At 31.6% G+C, this 21,641-nt stretch overlaps 6 protein-coding genes across 9 annotated transcripts; 3 read left to right on the top strand and 3 right to left on the bottom strand.

Moving 5' to 3' along the window:
- The first annotated feature begins 21 nt into the window (after positions 1-21).
- On the top strand, positions 22-3,158 carry LOC139094771 (zinc finger protein 271-like). 2 transcript variants are annotated; one of them, XM_070645955.1, is made up of 8 exons: positions 22-250; positions 311-913; positions 977-1,843; positions 1,907-2,157; positions 2,221-2,274; positions 2,667-2,751; positions 2,811-2,909; positions 2,968-3,158. In XM_070645955.1, exons 1-8 carry the CDS (start codon positions 176-178, stop codon positions 3,115-3,117), a joined length of 2,184 nt encoding a protein of 727 aa, XP_070502056.1. In that variant the 5' UTR covers positions 22-175; the 3' UTR covers positions 3,118-3,158. The 2 variants fall into 2 exon arrangements, with proteins under 2 accessions (XP_070502056.1, XP_070502055.1); XM_070645954.1 differs by having other exon boundaries at positions 308-913.
- Position 3,159: 1 nt separating this feature from the next.
- On the bottom strand, positions 3,160-5,035 carry LOC139094772 (PAT complex subunit CCDC47). The gene is made up of 4 exons (XM_070645956.1): positions 4,905-5,035; positions 4,154-4,782; positions 3,566-4,094; positions 3,160-3,501 (listed from the first exon to the last, which is right to left on the bottom strand). The coding sequence occupies exons 2-4, from the start codon at positions 4,777-4,779 to the stop codon at positions 3,265-3,267; spliced, it is 1,392 nt and encodes a 463-aa protein (XP_070502057.1). The 5' UTR covers positions 4,780-4,782; positions 4,905-5,035; the 3' UTR covers positions 3,160-3,264.
- Positions 5,036-5,846: 811 nt separating this feature from the next.
- Positions 5,847-8,742, bottom strand: LOC139094773 (transmembrane protein 268). Of its 2 annotated transcripts, none has more exons than XM_070645958.1 (6): positions 8,412-8,742; positions 8,107-8,326; positions 7,602-7,717; positions 7,127-7,509; positions 6,707-6,842; positions 5,847-6,124 (listed from the first exon to the last, which is right to left on the bottom strand). In XM_070645958.1, exons 1-6 carry the CDS (start codon positions 8,553-8,555, stop codon positions 5,906-5,908), a joined length of 1,218 nt encoding a protein of 405 aa, XP_070502059.1. In that variant the 5' UTR covers positions 8,556-8,742; the 3' UTR covers positions 5,847-5,905. The 2 variants fall into 2 exon arrangements, with proteins under 2 accessions (XP_070502059.1, XP_070502058.1); XM_070645957.1 differs by lacking the exon at positions 5,847-6,124 and adding an exon at positions 6,173-6,526 and having other exon boundaries at positions 8,412-8,741.
- A 1,275-nt stretch (positions 8,743-10,017) lies between these two features.
- Positions 10,018-13,095, top strand: LOC139094730 (probable serine/threonine-protein kinase kinX). Its single transcript, XM_070645891.1, has 7 exons — positions 10,018-10,159; positions 10,226-10,322; positions 10,381-10,599; positions 10,663-10,833; positions 10,894-10,977; positions 11,045-12,658; positions 12,840-13,095. Exons 1-7 carry the CDS (start codon positions 10,154-10,156, stop codon positions 12,977-12,979), a joined length of 2,331 nt encoding a protein of 776 aa, XP_070501992.1. The 5' UTR covers positions 10,018-10,153; the 3' UTR covers positions 12,980-13,095.
- On the bottom strand, positions 12,982-19,372 carry LOC139094732 (transmembrane protein 181). The gene is made up of 9 exons (XM_070645895.1): positions 15,885-19,372; positions 15,712-15,821; positions 15,467-15,640; positions 14,822-15,066; positions 14,405-14,585; positions 14,241-14,340; positions 14,013-14,173; positions 13,317-13,655; positions 12,982-13,241 (listed from the first exon to the last, which is right to left on the bottom strand). Exons 1-9 carry the CDS (start codon positions 16,004-16,006, stop codon positions 13,114-13,116), a joined length of 1,560 nt encoding a protein of 519 aa, XP_070501996.1. The 5' UTR covers positions 16,007-19,372; the 3' UTR covers positions 12,982-13,113.
- LOC139094731 (glycerophosphocholine phosphodiesterase GPCPD1-like) lies at positions 16,164-21,096 on the top strand. 2 transcript variants are annotated; one of them, XM_070645893.1, is made up of 5 exons: positions 16,164-16,395; positions 16,766-16,920; positions 16,984-17,061; positions 18,100-19,799; positions 20,719-21,096. In XM_070645893.1, exons 2-5 carry the CDS (start codon positions 16,776-16,778, stop codon positions 20,824-20,826), a joined length of 2,031 nt encoding a protein of 676 aa, XP_070501994.1. In that variant the 5' UTR covers positions 16,164-16,395; positions 16,766-16,775; the 3' UTR covers positions 20,827-21,096. The 2 variants fall into 2 exon arrangements, with proteins under 2 accessions (XP_070501994.1, XP_070501995.1); XM_070645894.1 differs by lacking the exon at positions 16,164-16,395 and adding an exon at positions 16,426-16,504.
- The last annotated feature ends 545 nt before the right edge of the window (positions 21,097-21,641 follow it).

Below are 21,641 nucleotides of genomic sequence, written 5' to 3'. Positions count from 1 at the left end.
TCGTGCAGCATCGACTATGAATAAAAAATAATATTTTGATATAAATTTTGATTTTAACTTTTTTACGAATTATTCGTCAGAAAACATTGTAAATGTATTATAATTAAGAAAAATCAACAGCTGGATAGATAAGTGACTAATAATAGAAGGAAAACAAATCAAATGAGACCTAAAAATGAATTCAAACGCTGATCAAATCTATTCAAATAATCTAGTGAATCAATATCAAGCACATCTTACAGAGAATACAGTAAGTATAATTAATATTAATATCATTCGGATGTCACATATGAGTACTTAATTTCAGCAGCTTGTAAATGTAATACCGTCATCAGCAAATCGAATTATTCACCAGACAACAAATAGTATTAATGGAGAGGCAAATGAGTTGAACGAAAGATCACTTGATTTATCCACGGATTATATGTCCAATGCAAACCTAAGTTCAAATGTAAATATAGTAAATTACTTGCCAAACTTGCCCGTCACAATAATTAATACTAGCTCGGATCATCTTCACCACCAAAATCATCATTATATTAAAAAGTGCGATAGTAATTTTATACATCAACAATCTAAGGAACAATCACATATGATACACATCTATGGAGACAGCAATATTATACAATCAGCAGATTTGCCTGTCCTTACTCCACTTAAGTACATGGAGTATCAAAATAATCTTAATAGTATTGTCTCGTCTGCTGGAACTGATGAGCAACAAATGTTAATGACGAATGAAGATGTCATGTCTGAAAAAAGTGATTGTGAGAGTATTCATGAACTTCCGCTAAAGAATTCTAAACAAAGTCTACCACATAAGAAACGAATAGCCAAGAAATTAAATTCCGATGAATTTTCAATCATCCTGACTGATCCAGACGCAAATATTCGTACACTTCAAGCGACAAATGTAGATTGATTATTTACCTAGCACCTTTAGACTCATTTTAATTAATTATTTATTTTCTTTTAGCCTCAATTTGAATGTATTGAATGCGGTTTATCGTTTATTGGACAGTTGGAATTTTATATGCACCTAAAAGAACATTATGAAGGTCAATCGACATTAATACGACATACAAAACGAAAGAGACTTGCTCAACATGAAGAGTTGGAAATTCATGTACATGATGAAGATGATCCAAATTCAGTTCCTGAAAATTTAATAATTGAATCATTAGAGGATTCGCAAGATAATATTAAGTCAGAAGAGATTGAAGGTGATGCTTTTGGTTTTAGTGAACCCGAAGACATGGAAGATTTTCGAAAGGAAGTGGAGAAAGTCGTTGAAACAATTGGCGATACCGAATGTCTTCCAGATGCTTCGTGGAATTATCAAGTATCGGATGAGATTGATGAAAGCCATGCAAATGTAGGAATTATGGAAAGCTATTCAGAAAAAATGGATAGTTCAAGTATCGATCATTCTAATTATTCAAATCCACAAGAGCTCAAATGTGATTCATATCTGTGTACGCAAGACATTAAGGATGATAATGATGTCGATGATCACACAATTCTACATTTTACAAATAATAGCAATGAACTAATTGACATTAAGCATGAAACAATGAATGATCCAGCGATAATTCATAAAAGTGTTTTAGAAACCGACGATGAGGATGAGAAACCTCTTGAAGAAGTAAGATTATTGTTAAAGAAAACAAAGAGATATCAAAAACAAAAAGTTCAAAACGATGCCGAAGTTGAATTTAATGAGTGCCTGAAGAAAATTCAAAATTTTAAATGTAATGATTGCAATAAATGCTTCAACTCAAGGACTGCACTAGGATATCACTTAAAAACTCACAGTAGTGAAAGGAGATATGTCTGTGATCAGGTAGCAATTTGTGCTATAATTCATTATTTTCACATGCCTTATGTCTTACTTAATTTATTTTAGTGTGGGAAAAAATTCCTAACAAATGGAGCATTAAAAGTTCATCTTAGACTGCATACAAATGATCGACCTTATAAGTGTAATTTTCCTGATTGTGGAAAGTCGTTTAGACAATGGGGCGATTTGAAATATCATGAGACTAGTTTACATTCAGATAAAAAGGATCACATTTGTGAATTTTGTGCTAAAGCTTTTGCCCGAAAATACTCGTTAGTCATTCATAGGAGAATTCATACTGGTGAAAAGACCTACAAGTAAGTTTAATATTATTATGATATATTCATTTAATTAACTTATTTTTTATGAATTTTTTATAGATGCACAGAATGTGACAAGAGTTTCCGAGCCTCTTCTTATCTTCTAAATCACAAGTAAATATTTTTCATAAAAATTATAGTGTGATAATTCTCTGCTACATATATGGCATTGTTCACATTTTCATGGCTATACGGTTGAATAATTTTGAAAAGCAACTTCTACGGCTGTTAATTTAAACATTTAGCTTCAATTGAGTGAGCTGCATCGATTTGTTATATTTGATTTAAAAATTAACGACGATTTTAATTTTAAATTTACTTAAGCTTTCGCTTTTCTAGTTCATTTTCGTTCAGTTCAACAAATTATCTCGAATCAGTTTATTTAAATTTTAAAAAACCGTTAAATGTCGTTGAATTTATTCAGTTCATGTTTTTGAACTTAAATATTTAAAATATTGATAGTCGTTAAATTTTGAACTTCAAAAATTAATTAATAATCTTTTCAGACGTATTCATTCTGGCGAACGTCCATTCTCGTGCCCAACCTGTGGGAAAAAGTTTCGAGTTCAAGGCGATCTTAAAAGACATACAGTGAGTTCAAAAAAGTAAAATTTTCAGACATAAAATAATTAATAATGATTATCCATTAGAAAATTCATGATCGTGTTAAGAATGGAGTGGTGAAAGAGAAGAAAAAACATATTGAGCCTCAAGTTATATCCAACAATCAAGATATTAACAATATAGCGGTGAGAAAATCATTAAAATTGCATTAAGAAAATGTTTTGATTATTTATGGAATTTTAGGGCAACGAATGTGTGGACTTAAGTAAAGAGAAAAAAGCAATGGAAAATACTGATAGCAACTATATAGAAAACCTGACTAAGAAAGGAATCGACAATAATGAATCGACGAAAAAGATTAAGAAAAGTCAGAAAAAGAAAAATGTCAAATAGGAAGTATGAAAATTGTAAATAATAATAAAAAATCAATTAAAAAAAGTTCTGTGACTATTTATATAACGTGACGGAAGCCATTTATTGCTTCAAAAAAAAAAGATTCACCTTACATTATTATCGATGTAATCAACAAAAAAAAAGTTTCTACAAATGAATATTCATACTCTTCATTTTGGGCATAGATTTTTTAGCATCTTTACGCTTCATCTTCTTTTCCATTCGGAGCTGCTTTTCAACATTATCTTCATTCATAAGTTTTTCCTTGTCGGCCTTCCTCTTTTCTTCCTTCTTCAATGCTGCTGCTTCCATTCTCGATTGATGTGTATTTTTCAAATATTCCTCCTCGACGCGTTGACGATTTTTATCAGCTTTCATTTTGCCCTACACATAATGGAACAAAGATAAGCTAGCCGTTCAAACATGTTTCTTTATCTACAAAACTTACCTCTCTTGATAGCTTGTATCGCTTTAATTTTTCGATCAAATATATGACTAGTTGCATTATTGGCTTCAATTCTTCCATGTCAGTCTTATCCGTAAAAGTATATGTAATAATAAGCATTTTCTTCATTTCGGGCTTTACAGCTTGTTGAGTATCTTGATCCTGAATGGCTAGACCAGAATACTGATCAGAAATATGAATAGATTCAATGGAGTTACTATATTTTGATAATATAGCAAGTACACGTGAGTCAATGATGGCAGAAGTAGCTTCTGCAATCTCAGATAGTACGGAAAATCCATTTGGCAAGTTATATTTATCTTCGCTTTTCGCAACACTAACACAAAATTGTTTCAAGTCAGTCAGTTCTTTAAAAAGGCGGCTAGCGCTTTTCTTCGAACAGATTGCCATTACGAATGTGTCCATTGAATCTTTGCTGAGTTCAACTTTGATTTGGGCTTGATCTGCATTCTTTTTGCCGAATAAGAGGTGTCCCATTGTTATCGATAAGAGATCCTGACGCTTGATCAGCCTAAAATAAAAATAAATCAGTGCTGGAACTAACAAAATATTAAATAAAATCAAGCTTACTTAAGTTCAACGAGCATTCCTTCAACTAAAGTACGACCCGAGCACCACAAGCTATAAATAGAATCAGACTCTTTGATGAATCCGGGCGTTGATTCATCTTTTTTCGTATCATCACCAACTAATGCGAAATTATCTTCCAAAAATGAACGATGTGACAAAAGCCATGCATTAGCAATTTTAATATTCTTGTTCTTTCCCATTGTGTAATTTATGAAATATACGACAAGACCACAAATGAATAAAAGCTCTATCCAATAGTTGTGCCATAATACACGATTATATGGAACTTTGTTAACTATGTTCAATTTTGGCTCGGCTTGTTTTTTGGAATTGAAATTTTTGTTGTCATCCATATCAACCTCCCCTCCAAATCCTTCAAATTCGTCTTGATCAAATTCATCCTCAACTATACCGTCGTCATCCAAGTCGTTAAATGATTCAGTATTTTCAACAACCACTACTTTTTCAACTTTCTGTGGCTCAGTTTTTGTTTGTTCATCTTTAATTTCAAGCTGATCTTCCTCAAATTCGAAATCAGCGAATTCATTGTCCTCCTCGAAACAATAACTAACACTTGCGATACATGATATCAGCAGCGTAACACACAGAATTGATGAAAATCTCATGACCTAAAAAAATTTATTAAAATTAATTAGTAGGGTTATTGGTGATTTTACATTGTAATACAGTGATTTATGCCGATACCTGACTATATTTCTATAGAGTGTAGTCTAGACTAATAGATACTTACGTTTTTAGTTATAAATTGTTCTTCTTTTTAATTTAATTAAGCTTTCTTTTGATCACGAATTTCTGGAGAATCTCCTATTTTTTCACGTCTCACTTATCTTTTTTGCTAATGATAATGAGCAACATTTCAAGTTTGTCTAGGTGGCTGATTACTTTGGTAAAATAGATTAGCTATTTGTTATTGCTTTTGATGTCTTAATGTTAAATGTGGATACTGAAATAAATTATGCTTTTTTTTATTTAAAAACAGATTTCTTGGATTTAAAAATTCGTTCAGTAGTTCACAAATTCAATTCTTTTCAGTTTATTTGAATATTTAAAATCCGTTAAATTCTCCAAATTATTTTAAAATTTATCATTCTAGATCGCTCTTCACTGCTGTTAATGAAATTACTTTATGCGCTCCATAAACAGTCTCAGGAACTAAGTAGTTATCTTAACTTTTAACGAAAAAAATTTTAACGAATGAATTTTTTATCGAAGTTTGCGGGTATTTACACTAGTTAGCAAATATTTGTAAATAACACATCCAATAAATCCAATAATATTAAAATTGATTTTGTAAAGTAACTAACAAGATAATCTAATTAAATTACACAATGTTTAAAAGTAAAAGCTCTGAGCCAAGTGTGGAAATAAGCATTCAAGCGATTCAAGAAGATATGATGACGTTTGCACATTCAAATTTATGTAATTCAAGTAACAAGCAACGACTGGTTGAGGATATAAAGAACAACAGTGCAACTAATGACATCGACACTAATTTATGGTTTAATTTCTTCAATGTATTCCAATCACAAAATACAGATCTTGAAAATAATTTAAGCAGTCTCCAAAATCATCGAAATGAGCTAGAGTCTAAAAGATCTGAAATAGAGACCGACCAATTAATTCTGAAAAAAGACATCGAAAAGTGCTTAAATGATGTACGAAAAGCTAAAACTCCTGAATAAAATAACTTTTATTGTTAAAATATTAAAATACTGTTTAACAAAATATTGCTTAGTACGGATATAAATGGTTTTCATTCGAGAAACTTGGAATACAGCCACCACAAAAAGTAGTTGGCTTATATTTGAGGTGATTTTCAATGAACTGGCAAGGACAAATTACTTCTGTCATATGACGTGCTGGATCATTTGCTGTAACTTGTAAATAGCCTCTCATTCGAGCTTTTGCCCATCTTGAAACATATCTTAAGATGATTTGTTCTCCACGATTCTGTAAATTTTCTAGATCCAGTAACTATTTTCTAGAACTCATGACAAATGAAAGTGTTCATACTAATCATGTTTATTATGTTGATAATTAACAAAAAATAGACTTTAAAATACTTTTTAAAAGTTTTGTGACTCAATATTCTCAAAATTAACAGCATTTAAATCCAACTCTTTCCATTCTGCTATTAAGTGAAGCACAGCATGATGCTGAAGTTTCCTTTTTTGATGATTCTTTAATCAAAAATATCTCTTCAACATATTGGCAGGGACAGTATGCTTTACTTAGATGTCTCGGAGCTGGATTAGTTCTATCATCATCACTTCTCATCCAATCAAGTCGATGTCTCAAGTAATCCTTTCCCCACAATTGTAAATATCTCAAAAGAATTGGTTCAGACATGACCTAATTGTTAAAATTGGATATTCTTACAATTTTGTAATTGATATCTAATCGTAAATCTAATGTTTATGTAAACATGTAATGCTTTAATGTTTTTTTAGTAACAAGTAGTCACAGCGTACGACACACTTTCATTTGATATGAATTTTGAAATATTAGATGATTAATACATGAAATACGAACCTGTTTACGCGATAGTCGTGTGCTACTATTTCCCTGAATGATGATATCGTTTGCCTCAATATCAAGGCGAGATTCCCAACCGGGCTCAACTGTCTGTCCATTTACTTCTCTTCTTTCCAAGAAATTGTTGATATAACTACAAGAATTTAAATAATTTATTAAATTTGAATAATGAAGAAGAAGTGGATGACTCAAATGACTCATATCAAATATTTGATCATAAAATTTGACTTAATTTGCAGTTCAATCATCATCTGGATGACTGATAAATGTAGGCAATTTGTGAGCAAATATAGTTTTAAAATGGAATATAATTGAAAACAAGGAAATGATCTAGAAAACTAGATTCCAATATTCTAACCTGATTTGAGTCATTCAGAATCATCCACTCATGAGTTTACATCGAATAACAAGTTATACCTGATACATTGTGCAGCATCAAAGTAAATGAAACATAAATGAACCTTATGACATGAGATATTGCCTCTGTCGTCTAGTGCAATAATAATTTTATGCCTTAGCAATAATTTATTGACTCTTGCTAAGCACTTTTCGAGTCCTCTAGCCAGTTGAAGCTTCAACCACATACATAAGAATATTGCCATTGCATTTAAAAACAACCATGCAACACCAAGCGAAAATAGAAGGATTCCGGTTATTCCAGAAAACAGAAGCGCAAGCAATACAACAAATGCTATCATAATCCATAGCATTAGAATTCTTTTATAACAAACATTGTACAGTGTAAACCTGTAATCATTCACTAACATCTCCAAAGCATGCACATATTCCTCAACAGTTAACTAAGTAATAAGAAGAAAAAGCAGACATGTGACTTACATGATAGATTGATTTATAATATATGTACAATAAATGTAGCACTTAATTTAATTACCGTTAAACCTTGTGCCATTAGTTCTTCAGGCACTAATTCTGGTCTGAATTTGGCAGGAATCACCCATGGAAAACTTTCATTCACTGGCAATAAGGTAACGATTATGTCGCCATTATCTACAAATGCAAATTTGGAAAGTCATTAATATTTTTGTGGTATGTCCACGTAGAAGTGCAATTTTGGATGTTTAAATCAAAACTGAATTTAAAAAATTAAATTTTTAACGGTTTTTGTATGAAAAATTCTTTAGAAAATCAGCACTGCTGAGTTCATTGTCAATCAACACAATTTATGCATGACTCACAAGAAATTTGCTACATTTAATCATAGTTCTCAGAATTTACGGTCACAAAAACAACGTCCATAAAATTCAATTGAGAACTCGTAAAGTAAATCTCGAACATTTATCGATTCCCTCGTGACATTCAGTCTGTCAAAATGAATGTGATTTCGCAAAATTGCACTTATTGTTATTATCAGCTACTATTGTTATGTAAATACGTACTAAATCCCTCATTTTGCTGGTGTTCCCTCCTTTTTGGTAACTCAACATTACTCAACACATTGTTTACAGGCACCTCAATAATTGCTGGCTGTGAAATTTCACCAGTTGATTTAAAACTTTTAGTCTCATTATATCTAATATCTGAGTTCTTAGAAGCACCATTTTCAATACCGTGAGATGACTCATTTGGTAATACTGTAGAAGTTTTTATTATATTCTCCTGTAAATAAATTGTTATTCAGTCATTGTAAATTTTATAAATTCCATGAGAGCTTGTGCAAACAGCACGCATTATTCCTATTTACCTTTTCATTTTGTACATCACTTTTAACTTTTTCTTCATCGTCAAATTTAACCCATTCTTTTTTGTTATTATCTGGAACACTTGACTTGCTTAATGGGTCATCTGTGACTCTAGTCAGTTTCGACTCTTGTGCACTTTCATCCATTACTTTTTAATAAAACTTTATTATCTTACAGCATTGAGGTTTATTATTTTAACATAAAATATTAATTAAAACTGAATTGTCAGGCAAATAATAATCAGAAATACCAATTTACTATGCCTATATTACGACTAAAATGAAAATATGAACAAAAAGTATGTGTTTACGTGGATGAAGATCAAACAATACTATTTCGAGGTAGTAAGGTAAAGTTAAAAAAAATATATGAATGGTATGAGTTGAGTTAGTGTGTAGAGTGTAGCGGTCGGTGTGGCAACAAATACAAATAGAACTACGACATCAATTAATGTGCTATGAATGGCATTCCAAAATATTAACTTCTTAATCATTTTCATTAAGCATTTAAATCGTATTTCATATACGATTAGGGAGATCTAAAATAAATAAACAGAAGAAATAATGCAACAAGTGGGTGTGTGAGCATGCACACTCATACATGAAATTTTAAATATAAGCTTTTAGTATATTATTATTATAATATCTTTATGTGTATAAATTTTAAAGCATACATTTGCGTGTTCTTTATTGCCTCTTTCTAAACACCTATACTTATGATCATCTCATGTAGAAAAAAAGCTCATGCCTGCAATGTGGCTTACTTACATTGACAATTTGCTATAAATTAACACCCTTTGACATTTTATTGTATGAATAGGCCAGACAAGATATCAAGTAAAAACTAATAACCATTTTATTAAAAGTTCATCAATGCCGAAAAACCAGATTATTCACAGTGACACTAGTCATCGCGCTTTACATTTTCCTTCGAAGATTCTCCATGGTCAAGAATGTCGCAATTATGCGAGGTGATACATATTATCATGCAGCAGCGTTTTATTATCGACGATCAGTTTGTCAGTCTGACTTGCTTAATATTCATCTAATTATTTCATAATATTTTATTTCTCTTAAAATGTCGTGCATATCACATTTGCATTGATTTTTTGATTCTTATGACATTGTTTTGAAAAAACCGTTATTTTTAAATTTTGAATTTTTTAGCAGATTTTAGCATAATTTGGACCTTTTAGCACTCATATTGGACAAAAACAATTAACAATAAAATAAAGAAATTTCAGTATTTTGGACAAATAGATGAATTAAATGAATTATTTATAGTTCAGTGTATATTATCAAAGTGTACTGAGTTTCTAGAAATAGAAGTAAGATTGAAAAACCCAGAAAAATAGAAATATAACAAGAAAATAAAATTCTGGTTACAAAATTCCCACCAAAAATCTTTTAAAATTAGACATCATTAAGTTATGCATAATAATTAATTCTTAAGAAAAGACTATAAAAGAATTTGCAACACAAACCAAACGAAAGTGAAAAGAAGTAACAAAAAAAAAAAAAAAAACAGGAATGAATATGATACAGGAGGATTCTTTGAAACACTTCTTAACCCATTCAATAAATATTATTCATCATAGGTTACATAGACGCTTTTATACTTGTCTTTGACTCGTTCGTTTATTGAAAAAAAAACTTTTTTTGCTGACATTAAAATTTTTTAAGATGTTCAAATCATTTGTAATCGAGATTTGGTGAAGTGAAGTTGTTAAATAAATATCAGGAGAATGCGGGTACTTGAAGCAGTTGCTGTTTGTGTGAAAGTGAAAATATTACATAATAATTTTTATTTCTTGCAGTTCCTTCATTTGCTGTTAATTTTAATAATCAGTTATGTTAGTGCAGGTCCAAACGATCGTTACTTAGTAAATCCAAATCCTGAAAAATGCAAGACGCGTAAGAAATGATTTATTAAGTGTTTGGCATTTAGATATGTCTTCAAGTTTATTTATAGGTTTTAAGGAATTTCAATATGATGGACGTAATTATTTCTACAGCGGGCATGATAAAGAATTGAAAGACCAGAAAACGGATTGGCTTGATTCCCGAAATACTTGTAGAGAACGTTGTATGGAAACTGTCTCGTTTGAAACACAAGCTGAATTTGATTTCATCAAGAAATATATTGAAGATAATAATGTTAAATTTATATGGACATCCGGAAGATTATGCGGTATTTTATCTATGAATATTAATTAAATCGATAAAAAATCTTTACCTTATTATTAAAAATTAGATTTTGCCGGCTGCGAAGGTAGATGGGATTTACTTCCAAAAATCGTTAAGGGGTGGCTTTGGTCTGCTAATCAAAAACAACTTGATGACACAGACAAAATTCCAAAAGGCTGGGATTACACTCCTTGGTCTCGTAATGGAACATTAAAAAGAAAGCAACCAGACAATGCAGGTAACTACTCGAAAATGTCAAATTAAATGCCAATATGTTATTGTCTATTTTTTCTGTTAGAGTTTTTCATCAATCAAGCTACCGAGAGTTGTTTAGGAGTTTTAAATAACCAATATAATGATTCAGTCGCATGGCATGACATTGGTAAATTTTATGGTGAAATTTAACTATAATATGCTCATCTTTTTTTGAATATTTAAATTTTTATTAGCTTGCTATCATAGAACCGGATTTATTTGTGAAGATTCACCTGAATTGTTGAGTGAAGCTCAAGAAATTAAATCTCAAAGTGAAAATCGTGAAGAAGTTGTTGAAGTAGCTCCACAAAGAATTATCACTGAACCTAGACCCACTACAACTTCTGTTCCCAGAACTACAAGAGCTCCAGAAATTACTAGTGCAAAAACTACGACTGAGAGAAGAACAACCCAAGCATCGACAACTGTTAAATCCACAACAGAAAGAAAGACTTCAACTTCTCTAGCAACAGAAGAAGAAAAGACAACAGAAGCATCAACAATCCCACTTGAGACTACAAAAGGACCTAAGTTTGGAGGACGACGAACGAGGACCAGAACTACACCAAGTTCAACCACAACTTTCGAAGCTACAACTTCACAATCTACAACCACCTCACAATCAACAACAACAATCAAAGAAGTGAAATTCGAAGAAGAAATTGTACAGGAACCAAGAAAGTTAACCTTAGATACAGAAGTGGATCTAGTTGACAAAGTTCAGACAGAAATTCCAGTCGTTGCCGTTAAATTAGAAGACGAACCTGAAATTGCAGTTAAAATCGAAGATGAGCCAATTATTAAAGCCAAAATAGAAGAAGAGGTCAAGGTTACTGAAGCACCTATCGTTGAAGAAATCGCCATAATTGAAACAACCACCACAGAAGAGCCAAAAACCTCAACAAAGAAAGTCTTTTTAAAGCGTAAGAAGATTTTTGACAAATTCAAAACTCGACCAGCTGCTGCCACTGAAGAGACCGATTCTGTCAGTCAAGTTCCAGAACAATTAGTTCCAGTATCGGAAGTAAAAAAGAATTTTAGAAAGATTAAACCCCGACCAATCACATCAACAGAGCAACCTAAAGAGACCGATTCTGTCAGTCAAGTTCCAGAACCATTAGCTCCAGTGTCGGAAGTAAAAAAGAATTTTAGAAAGATTAAACCCCGACCAATCACATCAACAGAGCAACCTAAAGAAACCGATTCTGTCAGTCAAGTTCCAGAACCACTAGCTCCAGTGTCGGAAGTAAAAAGGAATTTGATAAAGATTAAACCTCGACCAATCACATCAACAGAGCAACCTAAGGAGACCGATTCTGTCACTCAAGTTCCAGAGCCATTAGCTCCAGTGTCGGAAGTAAAAAAGAATTTGATAAAGATTAAACCTCGACCCATCACATCAACAGAGCAACCTGATGTAATTGTATCTACAACTGAGCAAGAATCACCTTCAGTACCAATTGCGAGAAAAAGCTTTAGAAAACTAGTCACTAGAACAACAACTACTGCATTGCCTGAGACTACCCGTGCATCAGATCCGGGTATCAGACCGAAAAAGATTCTTGGAAAATTAAAATTCCAAACAACCAAAACAGAGGAACCTGAAACCACTTCAGTCGCCGTTGAACAAATACCTGAAGAAATTTCAACGGAACCAAGTGTTCTTCAAAAAACTGACGACCTGGTAGAACTTCAAAAAATTGAGGAATCAGCGTTGGTTTTAGAAACAACAACGACCGAAGAGCCCGAATCAGAAGAGCGACGTGCAATTCCTATTAGACGAAAACAAGTGAAACTGTATCGTAAAGGTAGAAGAAATATTTTGCGCCAGTAGTTGCTTTTTTTGACACCTGTTGCTTCCTTGCTATTTTTGTCTATATATACTCTATGCACTCTATACATTCTGCTATGCTTTGTTTGTTTCTATTTTTAAACATTCCACAAATGCGTGCCATTTGAGATTATTTTAACTTTAACCTTTTAACGCAGTTTTTAAAACTACAACGGCAGCATATGACGGGCCATCACAAAGTATTGAATTTAACGATGAAACATCAAAATCATCACCAATTCCCATTAGAAGGAAGATATTTAAGCAAAGATTGAGAGCAAGATCAAACCAATCATAAAATAAGTAAATAAGTCAGGACCATTCAAGGACCAGGAACATTTTGATATTCTTTTTATTTCATTTTTTGTATGGAATATATACATCAATAAATTTTGATACTGTTATGTTAATAAACTTTAGTCTGGTTTAAATTTAATCGCTATCATATTCGTTGGCCTTTCCATTTAAAGGTCTTCGGGAATCTTCCTCTGAAGCATAGACTACTTCTTCATCGGAATCGTTTATCATTGAAAATGCCGGATTATCTTTCCGAACTGGTTCTAAAGGAAGGAGGAATCGGGAATATTTGATAATGTTAAAAGTCATCAAAATTTAAACAAAATTTAGTATCTTACCACTAGATGTTAAAATCGGACTATATACGTAGGTTATGGTAATGACATAAAAATTTAGCATTCCATAAAAACACATAAAATGAGCAGAGCTTTTATAATTCGTTGCTAGCTGCCCAACAAAATTGTCCTCGACGATTCCAAAACCAAATCTCGACATCGTAGATATGACAGTTATTGTTATGACAAATATCATCAATAAAGATAGGAATTTAAGTCTCATATCAAAATAGTGCATTGACCGTAAATCGCTGTATGCACTAAACATCAAAAATATTAAGTATAATGCATAAAGTATTATTGACACATAAAAGCTCGTTATAAATCCAGAATAGTTTCCATCTGTAAGGTAATATGGTGAAATATTAATAAGGATGATATGCAAATTAATTGTTTTTTTGTAGACATAAGTTCGGGTTAGGTAATTTTGTAAACAAAAAAAAGGTTGTTAATTAAGAATCTTGTATTAAACAAGCAGAGATAAGAAGAGATGTTTTGGCATTAACAGGAAAGTATTGCATAAATTAGTCTGTTCACGATTTCTTGTTAACAAAATGATACAGAAAACCTTGAAAAATTATGAAAGTAGAAGAGTGCATCTCATAAAAAACCATAACAGATATGCAAGATTAATCGATTTACATCCAAACAGACTGCAATGATCTAGTTCAGGGAGAAGACAAAAACCTTGAAAATTACCATAAAAATGAATCCACGTCGGATCTCTCAATTCGTCAAGTTTCTCCCAAATAGCAAGGACAACAGCACACAACCATATTGGAAAGAGAATTAATAATTTAGGAAAGTAGAATGTCAAGAACTTCCTTTCATTCTGTCTGAGTGCATGATAAATTGAGATCCTATAAATAAATAAAATTTGACCACAATTAACAGCAATGTCATTATTATGAAAATGTCTGTATTTACCAAAATAATAACAGTGTACAGATAAATGTCGATTGGAATAATGCATCGAGCATACCGACGAACCACGAATCAACCAAAAACATTAACGGGAACAATGGATCTGTGAAAGAGATGTTGAATAAATTATATCTTGTCATTATCATACTAATTTGTCACTGCCTTACTATCATAAAATATTAGTAATGGTAGGAGATAGTATGTAAATTTCTGTTCGATAGACCAATTCGTTGATGGATGCTTCCTCAACAATGTATAATACCAAATCGTCACAATAAACGCGAAGAACAAGAATATTAGTCTAAAACTTATTTCCAATGACGTAAATGCTGGATTGAATGTCTTAATCTGTGAATGAATAAAAATATATATTTTTAGAGTTTTGCATCCGAAGATATTTCAGGCATTAATCACTCCAGTCGTGCAGTCTCACAAAGAAGCATCTCATATGAAATCGATATTGGCGCAAATGTTTTTTGTTTGTCACACAACATGAAGATGATCTCCTTGACACAATATAACAGCAAAATTTACTGCACAACTGTTGCTCGATTTAGGATATGTCACTAAGTTTTACTACTCACATAAAACGTTAATTTTGTTATGCTGTATCGATTACTATTTAATCCATAAAAATTGATTAAAAATTGATAATGCGAATAGTCAAGCCATCCTAGATGAACTACTGTAAATTCTTCGCAATTATTTCCTTTGCACTTTAAATGTCGTGTGCGATTTTTAGGCTGATACTTGTTAATATTCTTAAATTTTAAATTATCTAATCCTTTAAGTTGTACGCTCACCAAAAATGATGTGTCGAAAATTTCATCTGAAAGGATACATATTAAGGTCAGTTGTTGACTTTTAAGCGGCTAGTCAAGTCATAATGTTTGAAGTTTATAAATAGAGACGTAAACAAATTATTCCCCATAGCTGTTTTGAAAACTATTCAAAATTGAATCGTAGTATTCATCGAAAATTTTGAATTAGTAAACAAAAATTCAAAATTTTTCAGCAGTGATCGCAATTAAAATTTCAGTGAAAATAGTCAACAATTCATGCGTAATATCAATGATATTTAGATTCGCAATCGTAAGTACAAATATTCCGACTTTAAAGGAATCGATCAAAATTTAGTTTCCCGCGTCTTTTTATCCACCACCAAACTATCTAACACTATGAATTTTCCTTCACATTTTCACAATTTTCTCACACAGACAAAAACTTACTTTCCGTATTTTCTATTTGATACTTTGAAAATAGCCAAAGTTGCCTCGCATAAGTACTAAGATATCCCGATTGGATCTTAAATGGTCCATGTGTAAGAAAATTATCTTGTGTAATATTCGAGTCTGCTAATTTCATTGCATCGATTTCTTTGACTAGAGTTATTTCGGGACCAGCTGAAAATACCCAAAGAGATTTGTTAAGGAAGAAAACATACAAAAAAAAATCGATAAATTCTAATGTTTACCAATTCCAATGAAAACTGCTAAAAGGAAGCATACAAAGAATGCCATTATCACGAGAAAGAATGATCTCTTATTAAGCGAATATAATCGCATGTGAAGAGACCTTTCAGGCCTGCAATGTGATTAAGTGGGAAAATTGGGATGAAGTTAGTTGCACATAATTTGATGAATTTACCTATCATGCTGAACTGCTGGTGATAAAGGACCAAATTCACTAAAAAAGTCACTAATTTGTGTAAGAGAATTCTTAAATCTATTATGCGGAAGGTTTAACTTAATATTAGGAAAGTCTGTCATTATTTTTCTATTAAATATGCTTCAACTGTGTCAACTAAATTGAAAAATCGATAATTATAAGGGGTATGAAAAATCATTGAAAATGACCGTTAAGTGCTCATATTTGAATTTGGTGTAGTTGTATTGTGCAATATAATACGGCGTAGACTGTACGTACAATATTTTATTGTTATTTTCACTCACAGTACAGTTAGTCAGATAAACACAATGGAAAAACATTAGTTAATAATATTATATCAGGCTTGAAACTATAGCAGATAAACTTTTGGTGTTACTCAAGATACCTGAATTTAGTTTTTTAATCAAATCTTAATAGTTTAATCGATTAATTTAGAATTTTCGTGTCGTGTCAGAAGGATTCTCAACATAAATAGAAAAGAAAATTTTAGGTGAGTTGTGATTTCTTATTTTGACAAAGCCTGCTTTATTTACTACTTAAATTGCTCAATCAGTAATTTATTTTCCTCCATTTTATTTATATTGTGTACATCTTGTTCCGTATGTGTTTTACAATTTATTTTAATCTATAACATTCTTAATGAACTCATAAATGCTTAAAGTAATTTACTTTATCATCAAGTGAATTCATTTTTATTTGATTGTTTAATGTGTGATAATTCTGAAGTGTTGTTCAATTTATTTTTCATTCATTTGTTGCCAAGTCTACTCACTTTTTTTTTCTTGACTGCCAAATAAATTTATTTAAAGTATCTTAACACGACATTTGGTTCCTTATTGTGCAATTTTATTAATTTACAGTGCCTGAAAAATGCAGCGATGGTGGTATTCAGATGACAAATCAAACGTCAAAGACAAAGTTCAAAGAGAAAAGAAACGGAATGGCCGTCAAGAGGAATCCAATTTTAAAGAATGGACTTTCAAAGTGTTTGTAAATACGGATTTAAATTTGCATGGTATTGCCATATTTTCATTCATAAATGCGTAATAGTAATTCCCAATCTTTTGTTTTCATACAGAAAAAGTCGCAGTAACTGGAAGTTGCGATGAATTGGGCAATTGGGATCCAGATCACTGTGTCTTGTTGAGCGATGATGGTAAGTGATTGATTTAAACACGTTTTAGTCACATTTAACACTTTCATTCAGTTGTCAAGTCGATAACATGAAAATTAAATAATTGTTTGGAATTTAGCGCATCCAATGAAGTTGTGCGTAGTAAATCGGGAATTTTCAAAAAATTTAGGAACCGTTTTTATTCACAATTTACAAGATTTTCTCAAAAACACAGTTTATTTTTATATCGAGCTATCCCGGATTGGGATTGAATCCCTATAATTAAGCGTGAGAGTTTCCTTATTGCCTTTTTTTCGTATATACATCTTTCACTTTGTATATCTTGTTATGGGTTGTTGCTATTAGCGAAATACGCAAAACGTGTTCATTTTTCTCTGAGATATTTACATCATGTGATTTTTTTCTGGGCGAGACACTCTAAATAAAAAATATATAAAATCAAAACAAAAAGTTGTGCACGTTTCGCTGCAAAAATAATGACACGTTGATTCGCGATCGGGTTAATCCGATGACAAATGGACGATAATAAAACAACTAATTAAAAAAATAGGATTGTCTTCAAATGTGACATTTGAGAGCAATAAATTTGATACGCAATTTATTGATTTTTGGCTCAACGTCTTTTTTGGACTTGATACCCGAATCAAATTTATTTAATTAATTAAATCACTTGTTAAATAATAATATTATGAAGCTCAGATGAATATTTTAAATGACGAATGTTTTTGTTGATGATGAAAACAGCTGACATGCAAGCTAATTTTAGTAGATTAACACAATTTTCTTTAATTAAGCAATTCGTAGTTAACAACTTGTTAGTGAGCATCTATGCAATAGCTTCGAAACTAAACATATTTAAAATAATTGAAATGCTCCAGTTTGGCCATGACCATGTATTATTTAGTTGACTAGTCATAGTAATTGTAATGACCTGTATATGCTTCTTGATACTTCTGCGTGTAAAAACACACTTGCTTCTAAAATAATCTATTAATATAATTATTATTGATTATTGACCATTTGACTGAACAATTATTTATATGTCATAATTTTTTATAGGAAGTAACACCTGGACCTTGAAACTGAATGTTCCTAGCAAAATTGAAATAAATTATCGCTATTTCATCGCTTCCATTGACCCCTCAAATTCATCAAATGTTCATGTGAGAAAATGGGAGACTCATTTAAAAGCAAGATGCATTCCAGCAGAGGAAACGTTGACATCTGACAATAACCTTGAAACATTTGGTGTTGTTGATGGTATTGAAAAGGTCGACAAAGGATGGCTGACTAATGAAACAATTTTACAATTCAAGTTCTTCAACAATCCATTCATGCTGAAAGAGCGAATTAAGAATCGCTTATTGTATGTGAAAATGACTCCAATGAATTTGCGTATTAACGCCGAATCATCTAATTTAAATGCAATTATGGATGAGTCATTGTCCAATGATACGCGCGAAAATGCCACTGATACACCGGCTTATGCATTTACTGAAGTCGCTACAATCAATGGCGATGAATATATGTACACTAAACAAGAACAATTTGGTCGTGCATATAAGAATGATGACGTACTAACTTTTCACGTAACCGTAACTGAGCCAGAAAATATTGCATATTTAATTGATTTATATACGTACAGTAAAAAATCGATGTTGGATCATGATCCACCATACCATTTGGGCTATCATTATTTATTGCCTAACATGTTGAGAAAATCTGAAGGATGTTTGGAACTTCCAATCACATGTTCATCAAAGCATCGACCATTGGGAATGATGAGAGTTGAATACGTAAAAATAACTCCAATCAATGATCCAAAATGCGATTTATCCATTACTTATGAACGTCATTGGAATGAAAAGCATAAAGGATTAGACGTTGGTCATCGTGGAGCTGGAACTTCATTTAAATCTTCAAGTGGAAATACAATTCGTGAAAATACAATTGCATCGCTAAAGAAGGCTGCATCGTCTGGTGCGAAATTTGTTGAATTTGATGTTCAGTTATCCAAGGATTTACATCCAGTAATTTATCATGATTTCCATGTTTATGTGTCATTGAAGAAGAAGGGAACTTTCGATGCTAATGATTTGCTTGAGTTACCAATGAAAGAATTGACGCTTGAGCAATTAAAGAATTTAAAAGTCTATCATACAGTTGAAGGACGTAGTAGAGAACCAAAGTTTTTCGATGAAGATTTAGCTGAACATCAACCTTTCCCAGAGCTTGCAGAGGCTTTAGAAATGATTGATGAAGATGTCGGCTTCAATATTGAGATTAAATCTGCTCAGGAACTTGAGGATGGAACTTTAGAATCCACTTCATCATCAATTGATAAGAATTTATATGTTGATTGCATTTTAGAAGTTGTGCTTGCCAAAGCAGGCAAAAGACGTATTGTCTTTTCAAGTTTTGATCCAGACATATGCATTATGCTCAGAAATAAACAAAATGTTTATCCAACAATGTTCCTAACGTTGGGAAAGACAACAAGATACAAGCAATATCGATTTCCTCTCTGCAATACAATCCAAAATGCTGTCAAATTTTCGGTTGCAAATGAACTTTTGGGTATTGTTGCTCACAGCGAGGATCTTCTCAGGGATATAAGTCAAGTGAATTTGGTGAAAGATCACGGTCTTGCCATATTTTGTTGGGGCGATGACAATAATTGCAAGGATAATATTAAATTTCTAAAAGACAAAGGCTTACATGCCATCATTTACGATAAGGTCGATGTTCTCATTGATAAGGTAAGTTGTTTACTATTTTGCTACATACTTTTAAAACATAAAACATCCAGCTTAACCGGAATGATTCAATTCATAGTTTTCATTTGTAAATATTTATCAGTTTACCCCAGCTCTGTATTTCCTGAATTTGCATATTATCAATAGAAGATTTTTGCGATAGCTTTTCAACATATTTTCGAGAACACAGATGAGTCTTCCTTAATCAGGCGATATAAATTCGCAACATACTTATGTCATCGCTATTCCTTAGTTGTTTATTTAATTAGAAGTCTAGACAATAGAATTGGATGATAAACATGTCTTTTTTTGACTATTTTATCTGAATCTATTTGGCTTCCAATGATGACTCAGGCGCCTAGCTGAATAAATTTTAATTTTAATTTTGCAAAAATGCGTTAAAAATGGCTCTAAAAATAGCAAATTCTTCAACATTTGGAACGTATCCTTGACTGCATGTATTCCGGTTATTTCACTATTTTAGCTTCTAGAGATATCTACAGTTATGCTTTGTTATTCTTTATTGGACATAGTTTATAGTTCCAATAAGCTTCTTCTCTACCTCAACTATTATTATTTCATTCCATTCCTTAATTTTTTAATGCTCCACAAGTCACTCACTGATTATTTTCAATACTAAAACGCATCTAGTCCTTGACTCATTACATTCGAATGTCGCATCGCCAATTGTTAAATGTCTGCAACTTTTGATAATGACTAGCAAATATTTTTTTGAATTCTTTCTCATCAGGTTGAAGATGACGTTGTTGGATTATAGATTAGTTTATGTAATTTTATGTTATCTTTATGTTTTATGTTTTAATAGCTAGGTTCCATATCTCCAACACCTACTTGTTTTTTAATTTTTTATTTTAATTTAATTACTTGTCAACATTCACATCATTTTTCACTAATAAAATAGGAAGTTTATTATGTTGGAACTGAGAGCAAGACAGAATCGGACATTTTAGCGCAAATTGGCATCGAGCATCCATTCACACCGAGCACATCAGTAAAGCTGGCAGGTTAAATTGAAAATTATGATATTATATAAAGAAATTTAGCTTTAAATTATATTTACACAACATTATTCACTTTACTATACATATATCAAATATATGTCATATTTTTGTTTGTTCTTTTTTTATTAACTTTCAAATTCCCCCCAAAAATGGTTTTTGAGCTTTTGCCAAAGTTCTTCCGAAATAATGAATAATGTTATGATAGACAAAATACATTTTTTTCTCTACATTTTAAGCTTGCAGACTACACAATAAATAGAATTTTTAAAAATTTCAAATCATTTGTGTATTATTTGCTCTTCCTTACAGCTCTATACTCAACTAAGTAAGATTATAGTAAGGGTGTGCCAATAGTCCTAATATATTAGAATTTATGCTTACAGAATGGCATTAGATCTTAGAAGATGATGCAAAGATATGAGTTGTAAGTACTGATCATGAATGAAGTTGTTAGAAATTGGAAATAAACGAGAGCTGTAAATTCGCCGTGGTGGGTTTTTACTAGATCGAACTTGGTTATATTGTAAATCACTGAATAATTGGAACGAGAGCTTGCATTAATACTGAACCTGAGACCCAAAAGTTTGCAATTGGCTGCTGTACATCAATAACAGAAAACAGATTATGTATTGTATACTTGAGCTTATATATACATAAGATTTATTGTTAAGGATAAAATCGTTGCGCTTTAAAGTTTCAGAAACACTGTCGCTTGATTTAAGCGTAGAAAGATGAACAGATTCATCTTGAACAATAGCCATTGGCGCACCCCACACTAAAACAAGTGAGTAAATTGGGAATTATCTTTATTATAAAATTGGAT

The sequence above is a fragment of the Chironomus tepperi genome, unplaced genomic scaffold (assembly GCF_022539635.2).
Source record: "Chironomus tepperi strain 1889 unplaced genomic scaffold, CSIRO-AGI_Ctep_v1 contig_354, whole genome shotgun sequence".
Taxonomy (NCBI): domain Eukaryota; kingdom Metazoa; phylum Arthropoda; class Insecta; order Diptera; family Chironomidae; genus Chironomus; species Chironomus tepperi.
The sequence above is the reverse complement of the archived record's forward strand: the minus strand, read 5'-3'. Positions and strand labels throughout refer to the sequence as shown.